Consider the following 21,061-nt stretch of genomic DNA (forward strand, 5'->3'; position numbering starts at 1 on the left):
TCCGATTTACAAAGGGGGAACATTTCTAAGTAACTGAAGCAGCAAAGTAAAACAACCAATATTAAAAATTATACTGAATGCTTTTTGAATCGTCATTTTTCATATATGTTATAAGTTCGCACAGGTTGACAGCAAATGAGGACAATTTCGATCTACGTTATAACGGGGATAAATAGTTTGTAGAACGCTTTGATATGCAACTCACATGAGCAACTTTTTTCAGAAACATCAGTGGAATTTAAGTTATATTCATTTGAGGGAAAGGGTCAATTTTAGGAGTCAATTCAACAGGGGTGAGATGTTATGCAGTTGGCTGATTCCAGCAGGTTATTGTTTGTCTTCAAGTTGACATAATAGTTACGTATAAATTATACTACAAATGCAATCACACGGTAGATCTATTAAACCTAGAAACTTCTCAAATCTACTTTATGAAGAACTGCCCGCGATTTCCTCCCTTCCTCCGGGTTCTCGAATATTCCACTTTCGAATAACAACCGCAAAAGTGAGTCAATTTGGCAAAGCTCAGAGGGGGATCTTTTAGACCTTTACATGGTTGGGGACCTGGAAATCATTTATTTAGCTTCTTTCTGAATACATTGGATAACTGTCAGACACACAGGAAAGGTGTGGTCCAGCTCCTTCACCAGGCTTTGAGGTTATGGCGGTCAGACATAGGTTATTTATCAAATGCTTACCATACACTTCAACAATAAAAGCAGCTTTTGTATGAGAGAATTTTAAATTCCCCCCCGGCTTACCACTGTATCCACTGAAACGAATACCACGAAAAATCCCAAACATGATATTTCAGAGGAGGTGATTCTCACTTCTTGCTCAAAGAACGCTTACTATAAACATCAGTTTGTAATATTTCTGATCCCGTCTTCAGAAATTTCCCTTAGAATTCCTATTAAGAGTTATGAAGTGTCGTCTTCTCAATGGATTTTTGGGATTGTCTTTTGTTAAGTTTAATTTAATTCAACGCCACAATTAACTTCTGCACTTGGAAGAAAAGAACCGAAATCTGGTCATGTCATTTTTACATAACTCAACAACTTTCACAGGAATGATCGTGCAAGGCAGGATTCCCGTTTAACGTCATTCTTCCGCATTAGACATGGATGATTATATATAATCTACATACATATGTGGCGCCAATGCTCGTCTTTTCTATTTTCCATTTTTGTTATATTCTGTACCCTCAACATTACCCACGCACAAACCGCCTTACACGATTTCAGGGACTTGTCCCCTCAAATTTTATCACGCACATCTAGATTGAGTATTTTAACCGTGTTTAAGTCTTATTCGTTGTGTTTCTACTTCTTAAACGGTATCAGGCTACTGTTCATAGCTACTTTTCTCCCCTCCTTTAAGACTTTTAAAAGTCTAATCATAGTATCCTGCTGTTAGCTTCCAGTTTATTTTCCCCGTCTTACTTTCCTTACTCCTCACCCCTCGTAAAACGCCCAGAGATAATGTGCGTTAGGGGTGGATATGTAAATGCAATGGGTTGCTGTAGTCAGGTAGACGTTTCATTTTGTCCAAATACATTATTTTATACTTAAACATGATTCTTCTCTATAGCTATCGCAAGCAATTCTGTTTTTTTTTCAATATTGTCCAAGTTTAAAAAAAAACTGCGCTCAGAAATGTGCTGCAGGATAACAGGAAAGTTATCGAGATGTCCCTTTCCACCCTCCCGCCCCTAAATATTTCTGGTGGAGGAGATTTTAATATAAATGCAACACATCGAAATTGAAAATTGCATTGAACAAAAATTATTGCGGCTTATTAGTGACTTAAAAGTGTAACAATTCCTAAACAAAACTTGGATAATTTAAATTAGGAAATCATAGTTCGCCTTTGAGTTGACAAGAAACTAGGCTATTCCATTTCAGACACTATCGTGTCTTCATGCGTTAGATTGTTATCTCCTTAAACACGCCTTACTGACAATACTTTTTATAAACATAGGTTGATGCTGATTCACTTACTCTTCAGGGTATCTGCATTTTTTTTGCACGTGGAGTTAATTAAGCAAAATAATTCTTTGTATTGTTTCCTTAATCACTTTTGCATCTACTAGAGCATTAACCACTGTAAACCAAAAGTCAAAGTTAAAATCTTTGAGATAACAAATAATCTCAAGTGATAATAGACCCATGGAAACGTGAATGTTCTCCAGCTGAGCCAGTAAACCCCCACATGCAGGATCATTCCATATTTCTGCCGATACCCGCCCCTTTTCAATGAGAATCATAGCAACGAAACCGCATTGGATTCATATGAAACACAACCGCATATCTGCACTTTTGAACATTTCACATTTGCTATTTCTCTCTTTTGCTTTCTTTGTAATCTTTTATTAGCATTGTAATTCGAGGTGCTGACAATTTAAAAGTTCGTGTCTTCACATAATTAGAATACATGGAGTGCAGCCCAATTCATAGATGGTACAAATACAAATTTGAATATACCGCATGCATCTGAATGTGCGAGCACACCTTCATTATATTTCGATTTCAGCCGTCGGAATAGCAACGTTTTTGGTATATTTTCTAAGTATTAAAACGGTCACATTTTAGGAAAAGGAGATTATTACATGTACGTGTCAATTGGCTTTTTGGCACCAAATCGAACACTAACAAATTTCGATTTTGCTACAATAACACCAATTACAAATGCCCGCTTCAAATCTGAACTGATACCAGAAGCTCACTGTGTCTGGTGTGTCTTTTTGGGAATTATGTTACTTCCAAATACATTCACAATAGATTGTACCATACAACTTTTGGTGGATTTATTCCTTGACGACAGTTAAATAAGAAATCATGTAAAATACAGACAGGAGACTTGTGTTGAAAAGCTCACAATTCAACCCCATTCCCTAGACCTCCAGAAAGTTAAAATGTATTCAACATTAACAAATTTACACAGCTCTTTATCTCACGGCCACAATGATTTAGATATAAACTCTGAACAAATTAAAAATGTAAAGGCTTGCACAAAGAACTAACAATGTTGTTCTGAATAATGCTACTGATACATGGTAGTATGCTACTAAAAAGTTAAATATTAGGGAAAAAAGCCACAAGGACTGATGTTAAAACAACACTAGGCATTAAACATCTACTCAACCCGCAATGCTCTCTTCTGGATTCAAAAGTTTAAAAATATAATTTGGTTTACATCCTATAGATGAGATATTTTCTAACTGGTAAGTAAGTGTTATGAGTTTTTACTGAATTTACTGAATAAGGTAATAATTCTAAATTATCAGAATGAATATGCATACATCTTACAAATTCCTGGTAAAAATCGGTGCATCTGAAAGTGTCTCCTGGATGTCTGCAACTTTTGTCAACACAGAATAGTATCAAGTTTCCAGACTTCAAAAAAAATTAGATTTGGATATTTTTGGAATGTTATTTCAGTGTGCTGGTTACAACAACTGTTTGCTAAGACCAAGCTTTTTTATTTGTATAATAATGAATAGAATGGCCTGGTCACCAGATGTGACTACTTTGCCAGACGTTGCTACTCAATCAGATCACCGTCCTGATGTTCCCTGTTCCAACCTTCTTCCTCAGGACATCCACCAGCCGTTCCAACCTGCAGGAAGAAAAGTGGAATAGTATTAGGAATTCATAGGCTGAAAGAGGCAGTGTTTGCACTGTAGGAAGGCTGCATGGTGGTCGTTAGAAAACAAAGATGTACTGTGTAACACAGACACTGGTACAGGATGCAGACTCATCGCTAGATTTTATTTTCAAGATTTTTATCATTCTCCAAACAGGAGATGAACTATTAAGTTCACCTGTTTTTATAATGTGAATGGTACATTTTCTATTGTATTTTTATTTACTTGATTCATGAAGTATATTGTAAAAGTTTACTAATCCCCAAAATCATATATCATTAAATTGTTAGCAAACTATGCAAAATTTTAGATTTAATTGTCCAGCTGCTAGGTCCTCAGTTTTCTTTTAGAAATAAATTCAAATTTTATTCCAAGCATTATAATCTTTTGGGCAACAGCCAGTGCAAAACAGACTGATTTGACAACACAAATAGTTGAAATCTATTTGGGATATCTTTGGAACATTTCTCTGATACTGAACATGTGTGCAGTTAAATATTTTTGCTTATATGACATGCCATGTGCTAGCACTTAATTCTATTCTCAAACTGTGGCAGATATTGGAATGTCAGCTGCATGTCTAAAGCTATCAGACTATGGTCTATAGTATTTTCTAGAGATGTTTTGACCTGTGTGTTCATTTACAGTTTGCCTAAAACACTTAGATGGAAGTTTGTACATTACTACACATCTATATTGATTTATAAGTAACAATCATGCATGCAGGTGGCTGAAAAGAGCCATCTCTAGTACCAGTAACATAACATCTTGTTGTTGAATACTTTCAACAAGTAAGTCACAAAGCTGACCAATACAAGATTCATGATGTTATGTGACTACTCCATGAATTGGAAAAGCTAATATTTAATGAGATATGTAACATGAAAAAATGAGGCACCTAATTTTTCAGGATTTTCACTACATAAAATTGAAACTACCGTTTGCAAACAAATTGAACATTAATTCCTACTGACTTTGACCATCAAACAAGGGAAAGAATTACTTATTTTAAATTGAACTCCAGCACCCCTTCCACCCCCAAAAATTTACAATTCATCTAGATTTAGGTTTCGGGGATACTAGCTGTAACTTTAAAGTTCACATTAGAAATCATTAGAAGAGTTCTGTTCTCATTGCCAAGTTTGTATCTTCCAGGAAATTTACATTCTCTTCAGCTTCCATCAATGAAGCAACTTTCTGCACCAATGTGTTAAATTCCCTGCTCCTCTCAGTTCTTTTACCAGCTACATCATATAAGGAGTACTTGGTTCCAGCCACATTTTTCTCACAGCTGTGTTAGAAAGAGAGTCAGATTCTCCTCTATCAACCCTCATGATCTGTCATGGATTTCAAGGCTGAGGGGTCAGTCACATTGATGTGCAATTATTTCATATTCATTCGTATTCTCATGCTGCATTGCTTAGGCTCATTGTGATGAATTAGGCCTGTCAGTAGTTACTAATGAGTCTTTACATCCTTCCCAAGGAATACACACCAAGTTTTCATTGCAAAACTAATGAATAAAATCCAAGTTGAGAAATTAAACAGATTCCAAGTTAATTATATTAATTCCTATTTTGTTAAAAGATATCTAAATAAAACTGTGAAAGAACAGATTTTTATAAGAATTTGCTTTCCTGACATTTTCATTTCAAACTTCAAAAATCTTATTTGAAAGTATAGCACCTACAAACTGTATATTCTTGTGTTTATATCCAAGCTTTTAGTGTGAAATAGCTATTTTTTTAAAAAGGTGTATATTCCTTTGTCACAATGGTAAAAATAATAGTTTCCAGCCTTCCTTTTTCATGAGAATTTTTGCAATAGTTGTTGAATCTTAATTTAATTATATATATGTACTTATAAATAGAGTATACTATTTATCGGAATTGGAAGGGCTGTGGGTTCAAACCTACTTTAGCAACATTTACATAGGATGATGAAGTATAATAGATACAAAAACAGGCCATTCAGCCAAACCAGTCCATGCTCCTCTTTATACTCCACTCGAGCCTACTCGCATCTTTCCTCATCTAAATCTACCATTGTACTCATCCCCTTCTCCCTCAAATGCTTGTCTAGCTTCCCCATAAATGTGTTTATACTATTCACTTTAACCAATCCCTGTGGTAACGAGTTCCACATGCTTAGCACTCTTTGGGTAAAGAAACCTCTTCTGAATTCCTTGTTGAATTTTTTGGTGACTATCTTATATTGATTACTTCTTATGCTCTATTCCACAAGAGGAAATACTCTCTCTGTGTGCGCACAGAATTGTCACAGTGCAGAAGGAGGCCAATCAGCCCATCGGGTCTGCACTGGCTCTTTGAAAGAGCATTCCACCTAGTCCCAATCCCCTGCCTTATCCCTGTAACCTTGCACATTCTCTCTTTTCAGGTAGCAATCCAATTCCCTTTTGAATACCTCGATCGAACCTGCCTCCACAACTCTTTCAGGAAGTTTGTTCTAGGCTCCAACCATCCTCTGGGTGAAAACATTTTTCCTCTCATCACATTTACTCCTTTTGCCAATTATTTTGAACCTATGCCCTCTAGTTCTTGATGCTCTTTTGAGTGGGAACAGTTTCTCACTATTAACCCTGCCCATACACCTCAGGACCTTGAACACCTCTACCAAGTCTCCTCTCAGCCTTCTTTTCTCCAAGGAAAGCAGTCCCAACTTTTGCAAGCTATCCTCATAGCTACAGTTCTTTATCCCTGGAATCATTTGTGAATCCCCTCGTACCCTTTCCAATGCCTTCACATCTTTCCTCAAGTAAGCCTCCCAGAACTGGACGCAGTACTCCAGATGAGGTCTAATTAGTGTCTTATATAAGTCCAACAAGACCTCCTTACTCTTGGACTCAATGCCCCTATTAATAAAGCCTAAGATACTATAAGCTTTATTAACTGCTCGCTCAACATGCCGTACCATCTTCAATGACCTATGTATGTATACACCGAGGTCCTCTGTTCCTGCACCTCCCTTAGAGGCTCTCCCTTTATTTTATACTGTCACATTCTATCAAAACTTCTCATAATTTTAAAGACCTTGATTAGATCATCCCTCAGTCTTTTTCTGAGAGAAGAGATCCAATCCGTCAATCCTTTTTGTGTAACCAGATTTCTGGTATCATCCTTGTAAATCTTCTCTGCACCCTCTCCAGTGCCTCTATATATTTTTTATCACGTGGTGACCAGAACTGCATTTTATACTTCAAGTGTGGTCTAACTAAGCTTCCATACATGATCAGCATAACATCCCTACTTTTCAATTATATCCCTCTAGAAATAAAGCCTAGTGCTTGGTGTGCGTTTTTTAAATTGCTTTGCTAACCTGTGGCGCAACTTTTTGTGATTGATATAATTGTACTCCGAGATCTCTTTGTTCCTCTATCTCACCTAGACTTGCACCTTCCAAGTAATGTGACCTTCCTATTCTTCATAGCAAAATATACTGCCTCACATTTATTTATGTTGAACTTCATTGTCAATTATTGCCCACTCTGCAAATCTATTAATATGCTCCTGTAATTTGTTGCATTCTTCCTCAGTATTGATTATCCCCCCAACCCCCAATTTGGTGTCAGCTGCAAAGTTAGAAATTGTGTTTTGATTTCAAAGTCCAAATTGTTAACATAAGTTGTGAACAGCAGCGGTCTCAGCACTGATCCTTGCAAATACACCACTTCCCACCTTCTGCCACTGTGAATAACTACCCTTTACTCCCACTCTCTGTTTTCTGTCTTGAAGTCAGCTAGCCAGCCATTCTGCCACTTGTCCCCTGACTCCATCCTAATTCATTTGTCTATTATGGGGCACCTTACTGAAGGCCTTTTGAAAATCCCGATAAACACACCTACTGCATTACCACTGTCTGCTCTCTCTGTTACCTCCTCAAAAAATTCATTAAGGTTGGGTCAAGCAAGATTTTTCCCTTTTGAAATTCATGCTGACTATTCATTATTGTATTTCTCATCCCTATATGTTCCTCTATTCTCTCCTTTAGTAAGGATTCCATTATTTTTCCTACTCCTGATCCTATAATCTGACCTGACACTCCAGTACAGTCTAAGGTAACTGTCCTTCAGATGAGATGTTAAACTGAGATCACATCCACTTGTTCAGGTGGTTAAAGTTATAACACTTAGCAAAAAGAGCAGGAAGTTCTCCCATATGCTTAACAGCATTTTTTTTAAAAAACAGGATATTCCTTTCATCGCTATTTGTGGAATCTTGATGTGTTCAATTGGCTGCCACATTTGTAGATATAACAACAATTGCTAGACTTCAAAAAGTAATTTATGTGAATTGGTAAAACACATTTGTCAGAGAGATTAAGCACTATTTCTTTTCGGCAGGGTAGATGTTATTTTATACAGCTATGAAAAAATGTATTCTTACACTAAAAGATCATTAATTTCAAATGTAATGGGTGGGGTTTGGGCAGACATTAGAATTTTAAAAATCACCTGACATTAATCCACCTACTTCACAATTTAATGGAGGCAGGCTGGCAGTCTAATCATTTTAAGGAGATCAACAACCTCTAATTTAACCTGCTTTTCAGGTTTTACATTGGTTGGCTGGCTTTCCCAGGCCTTGGGAAGACTGGTAATTGAAGGAGGTGAGGACAGTGAGGGGAGAAGATAAGTGCATTTACAGGATTGCTTGTAAACCAGAATACTCACCCCGCCACCCGCACCCACCATCAGAACCCACACCCACGATGGCATAGTGGCTGGACTAATAATCCAGAGATCTGGGTTTGAATCCCCCCCACAGCGGGAATTTAATTTAATAAAATGAATTTAGTAAAAATCTGGAATTAAAAGCCTAATGACCATGAAACCATTGTCAATTGTTGTAAAAACCCATCTGGTTCACTAAAGACCTTTAAGGAAGGAAACTTGCCATCTTCACCTGGCTCCAGGTGGTTGACTCTTAAATGGCCTCTAAACAAGGTCAGTTAGGGATGGGCAACAAATGCTAGCCTAGCCAATGAATAAAACAAAACCTCAGGATCGACTCCCACCACTTCCCCAACACTGCAGCCTGTGCCAGAGTCCTCCCCACCCAACCGCCAATCAAGCTGACTTCTGAGTGGAGAATTTGTCAATGACAAAAGACGCATACTGTGACGTTGAAACACAGACTTCCATTCAAAACTCTGCCATCCGCCTGTTAATATCCAAGCAAATGTCTCTAACTTCTTCCCTGTGGTCTTTAACATGGTCTTCTACCTGTTCTCACCTCCTTATTCTGGTACAGTCCTTCTGATGCTGTGCTGTTTGTTGTGTCAGAATTCTTAGCTTTCCACAAAATGGAGATTTTGTGGTGCTATAACACTGTGCCACTAAGGGCTGTTTGCTACTTGAATTTATGGAGTAGTACTGTATTTGAGTACCAGGACTTGTAAAATATGTGCTACTGTTAATGAAAAAATGTATAATTTAAATATAAGCATTTTTACTCTGGTACTTGAGCTGCACCCATAGAGACCTATGACCACTGAGTGTCACTCTCCACTTTTTAATGCCAACAAGTGGATGACCAATGCAAAGAGATGTTAATTTTCCATGCCTTTGACCTCTGCTTTCAGGACTCATTTTAATTTGTGCCCTTGTGTCATCGGTCATGTAGATTTAATCTTCTTTCTGTTAAAGTGCCTTTGGCAACAGGAATATCAGTGTCTGTCACTGATGGCACTTTAATGTGAAATAGATATCTTTAGTGATATTAGTGGATTGCAAATTGGTCTCAGTTTGTATGGAATTATTTTTGTTGATTATACTTAAATGTCTTCTAAAATGATATCTATATTATGACTGCTAGACTTCATAAGACAGCTATGTTTTAAACTGTCTCTTTTAAACTAAGGTAAAACAGAATGTCCTGATATGGGGGAATGGGGTGAAGTAGTACTGAGCTTGGGCTGGTGATGGGCACATATGACCTGGTTGCCACAGGGCCCAGGTCAAGCCCTATTGAAAGTCAGGTGTGAGCTTTAATACATGAACAGAAATGAGAAGGCAGCTGTTCTTGCTGATTGGAGACCTACAGACTCTGAGAAGCAGGCAGACTGAAAGCAGGTGCTGCTGTGCCAGACAGAAGGAAAGCTCGGCTTTTGGGTTAATCACCAAGCAGAGTGCTGTTTCAAAGGAATGAAGCTTGTTGTAGGGAGTCTTTAAAATTCTTTTATGGGACCTGGGCATCACTAGCTAGGCCAGCTAATTGCCCATCCCCAATTGCCCTTGAGAAGTTGGTGGTGAGCCACCTTCTTGAACTGCTGCAGTCTATATGGTGTAGGTATACCCACGGTGCTGTTAGGGAGGGAGTTCCAAGATTTTGACCCAGCAACAGTGCAGGAACGACAATATAGTTCTAAATCAGGATGTTGTGTGGCTTGGAGTAGAACTTGCCGGTGCTGATGTTCCCATGCATCTGCTGTCCTTGTCCTTCTAGGTGGGAGAGGTTGTGGGTTTGGACGGTGCTTTCGAAGGAGCCTTGGTGAGTTGTTACGGTGTATTTTGTGGATGGTACACACTGCTGCCACTGTGCATCGGTGATGGAGGGAGTGGATAAATAAGGTGTTGGATGGTTTACCAATCAAGTGGGCTGCTTTGTTCTGGATGCTGTTGAGCATCTTGCGTGTTGTTGAAGCTGCACTTATCCAGGCAAGTGAAAAGTATTCCATCACACTCCTGACTTTTGCCTTGTAGATGGCAGACTGGTTTTGGGGAGTCAGAAGGTTAGTTACTCTGCAGAATTCCCAGCCTCTGATCTGTTCTTGTAGCACTATATTTATATGGCTAGTCCAGTTCAGTTTCTGGTCAATGGTAACCCCCCCCCAGGATGTTGATAGTGGGGGCTTCAGTGATGGTAATGCCACTGAATGCCAAGGGAAATGGTTGGATTCTCTCTTATTAGAGATGGTCTTGCCTGGCACTTGTGTGGCACAAACGTTACTTGCCACTTACCACCCTAAACCTGGCTGTTATCCAGGTCTTGCTGTAAAAGGACATGGACTGCTTCAGTGTCTGAGGAGTCGTGAATGATGCTGAACATTGTGAAATCACCAGCGATCCCTACTTCTGACCTAATGATGGAGGGAAGGTCATTGATAAAGCAGCCGAAGGTGGTTGGGACAAGGGCTACCCTGAGGAACTCCTGCAGTGATGCCCTGGAACTGAGATGATTGAGCTCCAACCATCTGCATTTGTGCTGGGTATGACCTCCAAACAGCGGACAGCTCCCCCCCCCGATTCCTATTGACACCAGTTTTGCTACGGCTCCTTGATGCCACACTCATTCAAATGCAGCCTTGATGTCAAGGCAGCCACTCTCATCTCACTCAGTTGAAGACTAAAGAGTTAGCAGTGGGGGTGCCTTGCTGCTAGAAGTTCATTCTAGTTTGCTCAGAAGATTGAGTGAAGGGGACTTTGTTTAAAAGGACAGTGGAAGATTCACTCTGGTAAGGCAGGGAGAAGAGAGCCTGTTGAATCGCTGGGATATATTTGGGACTTTAAATACAAGGCTATGTATCTGCTGAGGATGTGCTGTAACCTATAAACTGGCATGGCGTTTTTGGTTGTGTTAAGAAGTTACTGGGGAATAAATTATAAATTAGAATACCAAGATTTGTTAGTATCATTAATATAAGACATTTGCTCATTAATGAGAACATGGATTTAAACTTGGTATGTGGTCCTGAGACCCCATGTCATCATAAAGCTAAAAAGCTTATGTCCCCCTACACTAAATACACGATGAAGATCATCATCAAAAAAGAATTCTAACAATACAGCACATGCTATAATCTTTACATACTTCAATATTTAAAGGTGTATCAGCTCAAAAAAGATAAGTAATTATAGGTTTTTTGGCTGATGATTTGGAATTGAGAATGTTTGCTGCTTGGTACAATTTCAGTGGCCTATAATATTTTGTGTGGGTAATGACAGGAAGCAAACTAAGATTCCCTTTTCTTTCCAACTTTCTAACTTTACTACTAATCTCCCTATGATTGTAGCTCATGCAGTTGCATGGTTCCACAGCCATCTGGTATGCCACACAAATAGCCATTGTTTCAGCCTATTTTAACTCACTTAAAACCCATTCACATATAGAATTAAAATCAGGCCCTTTATGTCTGAAGTTGAACAGTAAGACCACTAGTTATTTAGCTGACCGTGGAATGGATCACAACCAAGCCCAGTCCTATCCTTGCAAAACCAAAATACTGCTGATGCTTGACATCTGAAATAAAAACTGAAAAGACAAAGTGCTGGAAATACTCAGATGGTCTGGTAGCATCTGTGGAGAGTGGAACAGAGCTTACATTTCAGGTAGATGACATTTCATCAGAACTCTGAGGAAAGATTCATTGACCTGAAACATTAATTCTTTTTCTCATTCCACCAATGCCGCCTTTCCTATAGTTGGCTGGCATCTATATGCACAAATTTACAGAAGGAATGCCTGGAAAGCAACAGAAGAGAAAAGTGGTAGAACTGCGATGTAGGTTGACCAGACACAAGTGCTGAGAAGCCATCCACAAAGTGGCCTATATTCAGTTACTCAAACTGAGAGTGACAATCTTAGCTAAAAAAGCGATCAAATTACATAATTTAACCAAAATTTTAAACAGATTTGATTTTGATGCTGTATGCATGAATCAGACATAACTGATATGCAAAATGATTGCTGTTGTTTATATGCAAAGTACTTAAGAACATGGTCACAAAAATATAAAGATAGAAAAACTTTGTGCATTACTACAATTCACATTCATATAATGCCTTAATATATAAGGTCCTAAGTTATTTTATTGAGGAGAAATTGATGTCAAGCAGTGGGAAAGAGCTGAGTGTACCATTAAAGAGATAATCAGAAATAAGAAAGACTTGAATTTATGCAATGCCTTTCATGTTCACAGCCAATGCATTACTTTTGAAGAACAGTCATTTTTGTTTTATAGGCAAATGTTGCAGCTAATTTGCACACAGCGGTGAAGTAACGACTAGTTAATCAGTTTTTGATTATGTCGGTCGAGGGATAAATATTAGCCGGGGACTGGGAGAACTTCCCTTTTTTTCTTCAAATAGTACCTCAGGATCTTTCATGTCCAGCAGAACAGACAAACGGCGCATCAGTTTAGTGTCTCAACTGAAAGGTGACACTTTCTGACAATGGAGCACTCTCTCACTGAAGTGACTAGATTATGTGATTAAGCTGGAGTGGTGCTTGAACACAAGGTCTTCTGATTTAAAGGTGAGAGTGGTACCAGTGAGCCCAGCTGACAATCAAATGGTGGAATGAGACTATGGATAAACAAAGTAATGATATTGAATTCAATTCTCTGAGGTCAATAATGAAAGAGCTGATGGACGAGCAATAAATAGTCTGGGACAAGATGCAAGCAGCAGAGATTTGGTTGTGTTGGAGATTGTGTAGGAGGCTGGTGAGGAAGTTGCTGGAGAAGACAAATGTGGAGCTAACAATAACACAGATAACAATTCCAGTGTTGCTCAAGTGAGGTACGGACAGAGCAGGGTAATGTTGGGGAAATAGGAGTAAACAATCTTTGGATTTGATGATCTGGGATGGCGGTGGTGTACTGGTAATTTCACTGGACTAGCAATCCAGAGGCCCAGGCTAATATTCTGGGTTCAAATCCCACCATGGCAGCTGGTGTCATAAAAACCCATCTGGTTTACTAATGCCGTTTACGGAAGGAAATCTGCTGTCCTCACCTGGTCTGGCCTACATGTGACTCAAGACCGCCAGCAATGTGGTTGACTCTTAACTGCCCTCTGAAATTGTCTAGCAAGCCACTCAGTTACATCAAACTGCTACAAAGTCTAAAAGGAATGAAACCGGACAGACCACCCGTTATCGACCTAGGCAATGAAACCAACAACAGCACACCCAGTCCTGCCGACCCTGCAAAGTCCTCCTTACTACCATTTGGGGGCTTGTGCCAAAATTGGGAGAGCTGTCTCACAGATTAGTCAAGCAACAGTCTAACATAGTCATCCTCACGGAATCATACCTTACAGACATTGGCCAAGACACCATCATCACCTTTCTCTGGGTATGTCCTGTCCTACCATAGGACAGACCTACCAGAGGTGGCAGCACAGTGGTATACAGTCAAGAGGGAAGTACCCTGGGTGTCATCAGCATTGACGCTGGATCCCATGAAGTCTCATGGCATTAAGTCAAACATGGGTAAGGAAATCTCCTGCTTGTTACCACCTACTGCCTCCTCCCCCCTCAGCTGATTAATCAATACTCCACCATGTTGAACACCACTTGGAAGAAACATTGAGGGTGGCAAGGATATAATGTACTCTGGTGGGGGGACTTCAATGTCCATCACCAAAAGTGGTCCAGTAGCACCACTACTGACCATGCTGGCCGAGTCCTAAAGGACATAGCTGCTATACTGGGTCTGCAGCAGGTGATGAAGGATTTTAAAATTTGGGGTCACCCTTTTAGGGCAGATATGAGGAGCATTTTTTTTTCTCAGAGGGTTGTGCAACTTTGGAATTCTCTGCACTGAAGGCGATGGAGGCGGGGTCACTGAATATTTTTAAGGCAGAGGTAGATAAGATTCTTGTTGGGCAAGGGAATCAAAGGTTATCGGAGGCAGATGGGAATGTGGAATTCAAAGCACAAGCAAATCAGCCATGATTTTATTGAATGGCAGAGCAGGCTCGAGGGGCCGAATGGCCTACTTCTGCTCCTATTTTGTATGTTTGCATCTTCGTAGTGAAGAGTACAGGATGCCAAGCAAGGAGCACCAGGCATACTTAAAAATGAAATGTCGACCTGGTGAAGCTACAACACAGGACTACTTGCAAGCCAATCAACAGAAGCAGCATGTGATAGACAGAGCTAAGTGATCCCACATCCAACAGATCAGACCTAAGCTCTGCAGACCTATCACATGCAGTAGTGAACAGTGGTGGACAATTAAACAACTAACTGGAGGAGGAGGCTTTTTTCGCCATCCTCAATGATGGAGAAGCCGAGCACATCAGTGCAAAAGACAAGGCTGGAGCATTTGCAACCACCTTCAGCCAGAAGTACTGAGTGGATGATCCATCTCTACCCCTACGGAGGTCCCCAGCATCACAGATGCTAGACTTCAGCCAATTCGATTTGTTCCAGTAATATCAAAAAATGGCTGAAGTTACTGGATATTGCAAAGGCTATGGGCCCTGACAACAATTTGGCAATAGTACTGAAGACTTGTGCTTCAGAGCTAGCCCCTAGCCATGCTGTTCCAGTATAGCTACAACACTGGCATCCACCCGGCAATGTGGAAAATTTCCAGGGTATGTCCTGTCGCTATAAAGCAGGACAAGTCCAGCCTGGCCAATTGCCGCCACATCAGTCTACTCTCAATCATCAGCAAAGTGATGGAAGGTGTCATAGACGGTGCTATCAAGCGGCAATTAATCAGCAATAATCTGTTCGCTGATGCTCAGTTTGGGTTCCGTCTGTGCCACTCAGCTCCTAACCTCGTTACAGCCTTGGCGCAAACAAGGACAAAAGAGATGAACTCAATAGGTGTCCTGACAGTGACTGCCCTTGACATCAAGATAGCACTTGACTGAATGTGATATCAAGGAGCACTAGCAAAATTAGAGTCTATGGGAATCAGGGGGGAAACCCTCCACTGGTTGGAGTTACATCTAGCACAAAGGAAAAGGGCTGCAGTTGTTGGAGGTGAATCATCTCAATCAAAAGCCATCGCTGCAAGAGATCTTCAGGGTAGTGTCCTCGGCGCAACCATCTTCAGCTGCTTCATCAATGACCTTCCCTCCATCCCTTGCTCATGATTGCACAATGTTCAGCACCATTTGCAACTCCTCAGATACTGAAGCAGTCCGTGCCCATTTGCAGCAAGACCTGGACAATGTTCAGGCTTGGGGTGATCAATAGCATGTAACATTTGCAGGCAATGATCATCTCCAAAAGAGAGAATCCAACCATTGATGTTCAATGGCATTACCATCACTGAATCCCCCACTATCAACATCCTGGGTGTTACCATTGACCAGAAACTGAACCAGATCAGCCACATAAATACAGATCAGAGGCTAAGAGTTCTGCAGAGAGTAACTCACCTCCTGACTTCCCAAAGCTGTACACCATCACATCTATAAGGCTACAAGTCAGGAGTGTGATGGACAACACTCAACACATCACAGCACCAACAACATTTAAGAAGCTCAACACCGTCCAGGACAAAGCAGCCTGCTTGATTGGCACCCCATCCACCAGCTTCAACATTCACTCTTTCCACCGCCAATGCATTGTGGCAGCAGTGTGTACCATCTACAAGGTGTATTGCAGCACCTCATCAAGGCCCCTTTGACAGCATTTTCCAAACACATGACCTCTACCGCCTAGGACAAGGGCAAAAGATGCATGGAAACATCACCACCTGCCAGTTCCCCTCCATCCTGACCTGGAACTATATCATACTGTCACAGGGCCAAAATCCTGGAAATCACTCTCTAACAGCATTGTTACTGGACTGCTGCAGTTCAGGAAGGTGGCTCACCACCACCTTCTTGAGGGCTATTAGGGATGGGCAATACATTCTGGCTTAGCCATCAACATCCACAACCTGTGAAAAGTTTTTAAAAAAAGCAACTGAGAAGAAAACAGAACACATTTATCTTGTATGAGCAGCTAAGAAATTTTGTTACTTTTTGGGGCATAGGGATGGAGTTTTTGGTTGGTGTCAAATAGCATGGTGGAGATACTATATCTGGCATCAGGGCTGGAATGAGAGAAGAGCATGAGGTTTGATCAAGGACGGGAGAAGACAGGACATTAAAGCGTCAGAACTGTAGCAAGGGAACAGCTGGATGAAGGATCAGGGCCATATAAATAGATATATCTTGACATTAAAAATGTCACAAACTTCTCACAGCTGGCTTTGAAGGTGAAGTTGAAAAGTGCAGGTAAATGGGTTCAGAGAAGTTGGTTTGTTGGAAATAACCAGGAAATACTGTTATCCTCCAGGATGATCCTGGGGATACCATGGGATTTGCCTGTGGAAATGGAGATATGGGATTGCTGAACATGGTCCAACTCGCCCAACACATCCTGGGGAGTCTGACCAGTCATGTGCCAGGTGCACTCAAGTCTGCATAACTCAGACTTTAGGGCATGAAGATGAGAAAGGAATGGCAAGGGTGATAAGAACCTGGTGCTGACAACGGCGGAACTAAGAAAGCTGTGTATCAGGGCAACAGAGGTAAAGGTAGTTGGTGGGAGTGAAATTTTCTCCAGGAACAGATGGTGAGGATTGTGGGATTGGTGGTGTGCAGCAAGGAGAGGAAGTGATTAGAGGTGGTATATTGTCAATAATCAAAGTGCAAAAATGAAACAAAATATAAAATTGCTGTATTAACTGCTTTTAACCCTAACAATAGTCCTAGGTTAAGTTCTGGTTTTAAAAAAACAAAAACACACACACAATTAAAATTTTGTCCTTCACTCTGGCTGTGGCCATCTTGTAACAATCCTGTTGCCAGGATACTTGAAGTCAAACCTCTGCAGCAAAACTAAACAATTTTGTAAAGACTTTGAGCACAATACTACTGCTTTTTCTAAAAAAGCTGTAGAAACCTCTCTGTCTTTCCAGCACCCATGCCTATCCACCCCTCCTACTAATTCAACCAGCAAACAGATCAAGCAGCTGAGTTTGTAGAAAGTCTATTTACTCTGTGCTAAGAACCCTTACGTGACCCTTTACAGATTCAACTAGCAGTGCTCAGAGAGCTGCAGAGGGTATACTTAATTATCAACAACACTGCAGAAATGCTGCAATTCTAACCTTTTATTGTAGTTCATTCCTTGATATTTGATAAAAATTTAAATATATATACATTATTTCACAGATGTATGTGCACATACACAAGTAAAGAATAAAGAAATACATATGTATGACATTGAAGCAAAGGCACACCATTGTTGCAAAACTCCCTAGATACCCCTGAAAGATTACAGCACTGGTTTTCCTAGCTCTAAGCTGCAGACGTGATTATGAATAGGAATTTTCAGACTTCATGCCACTTATGCCAATAGCACTCGTATATCTTCTAATGGACTGTGGATAATCAATACTGAAGGCTAATACCAAACCCTTTTGTTAGTTCCCTTATTCACTGAAAATACTTGTTACACATTCCATTTATTGTTTTCCAGAACAGGCTGTTGCACTACAGCAAACAGTGAAAGAAGAAATTGTTAATTTCACAAATTTAAAAAGTTTACCGAACATTTTCTCAATATAATGCAAGTATTGACAAGTATTATTTGTAATACTTTGCGAATGAAAAAAGGTCGCTTTGGCATCCAATTCCTCATTTATTATTTTCTTGGTGAACAGATCAAAGTATAATAACTTTACTGTGATTGCTATTAAATCTCACAACCTATGTAAACCATCAGAGCAATTACTCCTCGGAGCTGGTGTTATGCTGATATTTAAAGTACGCTGGTGCCAAAAGAGTAGTAGAAACTGTTAGCATAGGCTGGTAATGGCACAAAATGCTACAAAACATTTCTTTTCACCTTGTGCTGATAGCACTTACACTATTGCTGTTGTCAAGTTTACAACCCTTAAAACATAATTTTCTTTAAAACTTGAATACAGTTGGCAGACTGACCACGAGCATAAGCAAACTATTTTGACCTTAAGAGGAAGTTAGAATTCTAACAAAATAAAAATGCCAGTGAAGTTAAACGAGATAAAATACTTGAAACATGAAAAGAATATTTGCTAGAGGGGATAATACTAACTTGCTATTCAATTTTTATAGTACAAACAACATTCCACAGGATTTTGAACTCATGGCAGGGTACTTAGTAAATTAAGGGGATTTGAAATTAACAAATCTCATAGGCCAGACAGTATGGACTGAAATTTCCTCTCAATTCTAGCCTCTTGAGTATCTGTGATTATAATTTCTCCACCATTGATGATTATGCCTTCAGTTGCCCAGGCCCTAAAGCATTAGAATTCCATCCCTAAACCTCTTAGACTCTCTAACTTTCTTTCTTCCTTTAAGGTACTCCTTAAAATCTCTTTCTGACCAAACTTTGGTCATGTAATAAAGCTTTATGTGGCTTGGTATCATACTTAGCTTTAACATGCCTGAAGTGCCTTGGGATGTTTTATGTTGAAGGCACAATATAAATATAAGTTGTTGAACTGCCACCCATTTTGGGGTGGTAAATGGAGTACAATCAGTTAGAGACCATTGTTCAAATCCATGGCTAAAAATTTGCATCTGAATTTCCTCCAAAAAAGCACCAGTCTTCTGTAAAATCTGATGGGAGCCTACTCAACCAGAAATGAGAAGATTGTGGGTTCAAGCCCCACTCCAGGACTTGAGAATGTGATTTAGGCTAACAGTTTAATGTACTAAGTACTGCATTGGTAGAGATACATAAAACTAGGTAGGAATGTGAGTTGTGAGGAAGATGCAAAGCGGCTTCAAGAGGATTTAGACAGGCTACGTGAATGGGCAAGAACATGGCAGATGGAATATAATGTGGAAAAATGTACAGTTATCCACTCGAGAGGGAAAACAGAAATGCAGAATGTCTCTTAAATGGTGAGAGATTATGAAGTGTTGATGTCCAAAGGGTTCTGGGTGTCCTTGTTCACAAGTCACTGAAAGCTAATATGCTGGTGTAGCAAACAGTTAGGAAGACAAATGGTATATTAGCCTTAATTGCAAGAGGATTTGAGTACAGGAATAAATAAGTCTTGCTGCAATTGTATAGAGCCTTGGTGATACCGCACCTGGAATATTGTACACAGTTTTGGTCTCCTTCCCTAAGGAAGGGTATACTTACCATAGAGGGAGTGAAATGAAGGTTCACCAGACTGATCCCTGGGATGGTGGGATTGTCCCATGAGGAGAGAAGTTAGGAGACTGGGCCAATAACCCTTTCTATGCCAGACCTTATTCTACAGTGATCTCATTGAAGCACACAACATTCATACAGGTCTTGACAGGGTAGATGCAGGAAGGATGCTTCCCCTGATTGGGGGCTCTTGAACCTGGGACAGAGTCTCAGAATAAGGGATAAGCCATTTAGGACTATGATGAGGAGGAATTTCTTGACTCTGAGGGTGGTGAATCTTTGCAATTTGATACCCCAGAGGGCTGCGGAGACAAGTATGTTAAGTATATTTAGGACAGAGATCAATAGGTTTCTAGATTTTAAAGATATCAAGGGATATGGGGATAGTGTGGGATAAGCTGGGGAAGCAGTGGCATAGTGGTATTGTCACTGGACTAGTATTCCAGAGACCCAGGGTAATGCTCTCGGCAACTGGGTTTGAATCCCACCACAGCAGATGGTAAAATTTGAATTCAATAAAATCTGGAATTAAAAGTCTGATGATGACCATCCTTCTGATGAAAAACCCATCTAATTCACTAATATCCTTTAGGGAAGGAAATCTGCCATCCTTACCCGGTCATGTGATTCCAGATCCATAGCAATGTGGTTGACTCTTAAATGCCCTTTGAACAAGGGCAATTAAGGATGGGCAATAAATGCATTCCTAGCCAGCAATGCCACATTCCATGAACGAATAAAAAAAAAGAAAATGGCAATTAAGGTAGAAGATCAGCCATGATCTAGTTGAATGGTAGAGCAGGCTTGAGGGGCTGAATGGCCTACTCCTGTTCCTATTTCCTATGTTCCTACCTACAGATGAGGTATTAAACTAAGGTGTTGTGTATCTTCTCAGGTGCTATACAATTGCAACAAGATTTCTCAGGCCAACTTAAACTTAGTCATTAAAAGGTTTTCTATTCACTTTGAAATGTCACAGCAACACATTTCTGCACTAACTCTCAACATAAACTTGATCCTCGAAATGATCATTCAATTCTTATGTGCCAAAATTAGGAACATAGGAGCAGGAGGAGGCCATTTGGTCCACTGAGCCTGCTCTGCCATTCAAACAGATCATGGTTGATTATCTACCTCTACAGCATTTTCCCCCATGTCCCTTGATGTCACTTGTATCAAGAAATCTATCAATTTGTCTTGAATATGCCTAATGATTGAGTTTTCACAGCCTTCTGGGGTAGACACTTCCAAACATTCACCACCCTCTGAGTGAAGAAACTCCTCCTCAACTCAGTCTTAAATAGCTTAACCCTTATTCTGCAACTGTGTCCCCTGGTTTTAGACTCACGCCCTGCAAGAATCTTGTAAGTTTCAATGAGATCACCTCTTATTCTTTGAAATTGTAGAGAATACAGGCCCAGTTTCCTCAATCTGTCCTCATAAGACAATCCCACTATCCCAGGGATTAGTCGGGTGAACCTCTGTTGCACTTCTTCTGTGGCAAGTATAT

The 21,061-nt window shown here is 40.0% G+C and overlaps 1 protein-coding gene across 14 annotated transcripts in view; it reads right to left on the minus strand.

Annotated features, from left to right (window-relative positions):
• Positions 1-2,347: 2,347 nt before the first annotated feature.
• The window catches only part of mipol1 (mirror-image polydactyly 1), a 363,283-nt gene continuing 344,569 nt past the window's right edge, over positions 2,348-21,061 (minus strand). For all 14 annotated transcript variants that reach the window (XM_041214749.1, XM_041214747.1, XM_041214748.1 and 11 more), the window contains one exon: positions 2,348-3,618. In XM_041214749.1, the coding sequence (XP_041070683.1) occupies positions 3,552-3,618 (67 nt within the window). In that variant the 3' untranslated portion in view covers positions 2,348-3,551. The remainder of the gene's footprint in view (positions 3,619-21,061) is intronic.

This window comes from Carcharodon carcharias, chromosome 20, assembly GCF_017639515.1.
Source record: "Carcharodon carcharias isolate sCarCar2 chromosome 20, sCarCar2.pri, whole genome shotgun sequence".
In the NCBI taxonomy this organism is placed as follows: Eukaryota; Metazoa; Chordata; class Chondrichthyes; order Lamniformes; family Lamnidae; genus Carcharodon; species Carcharodon carcharias.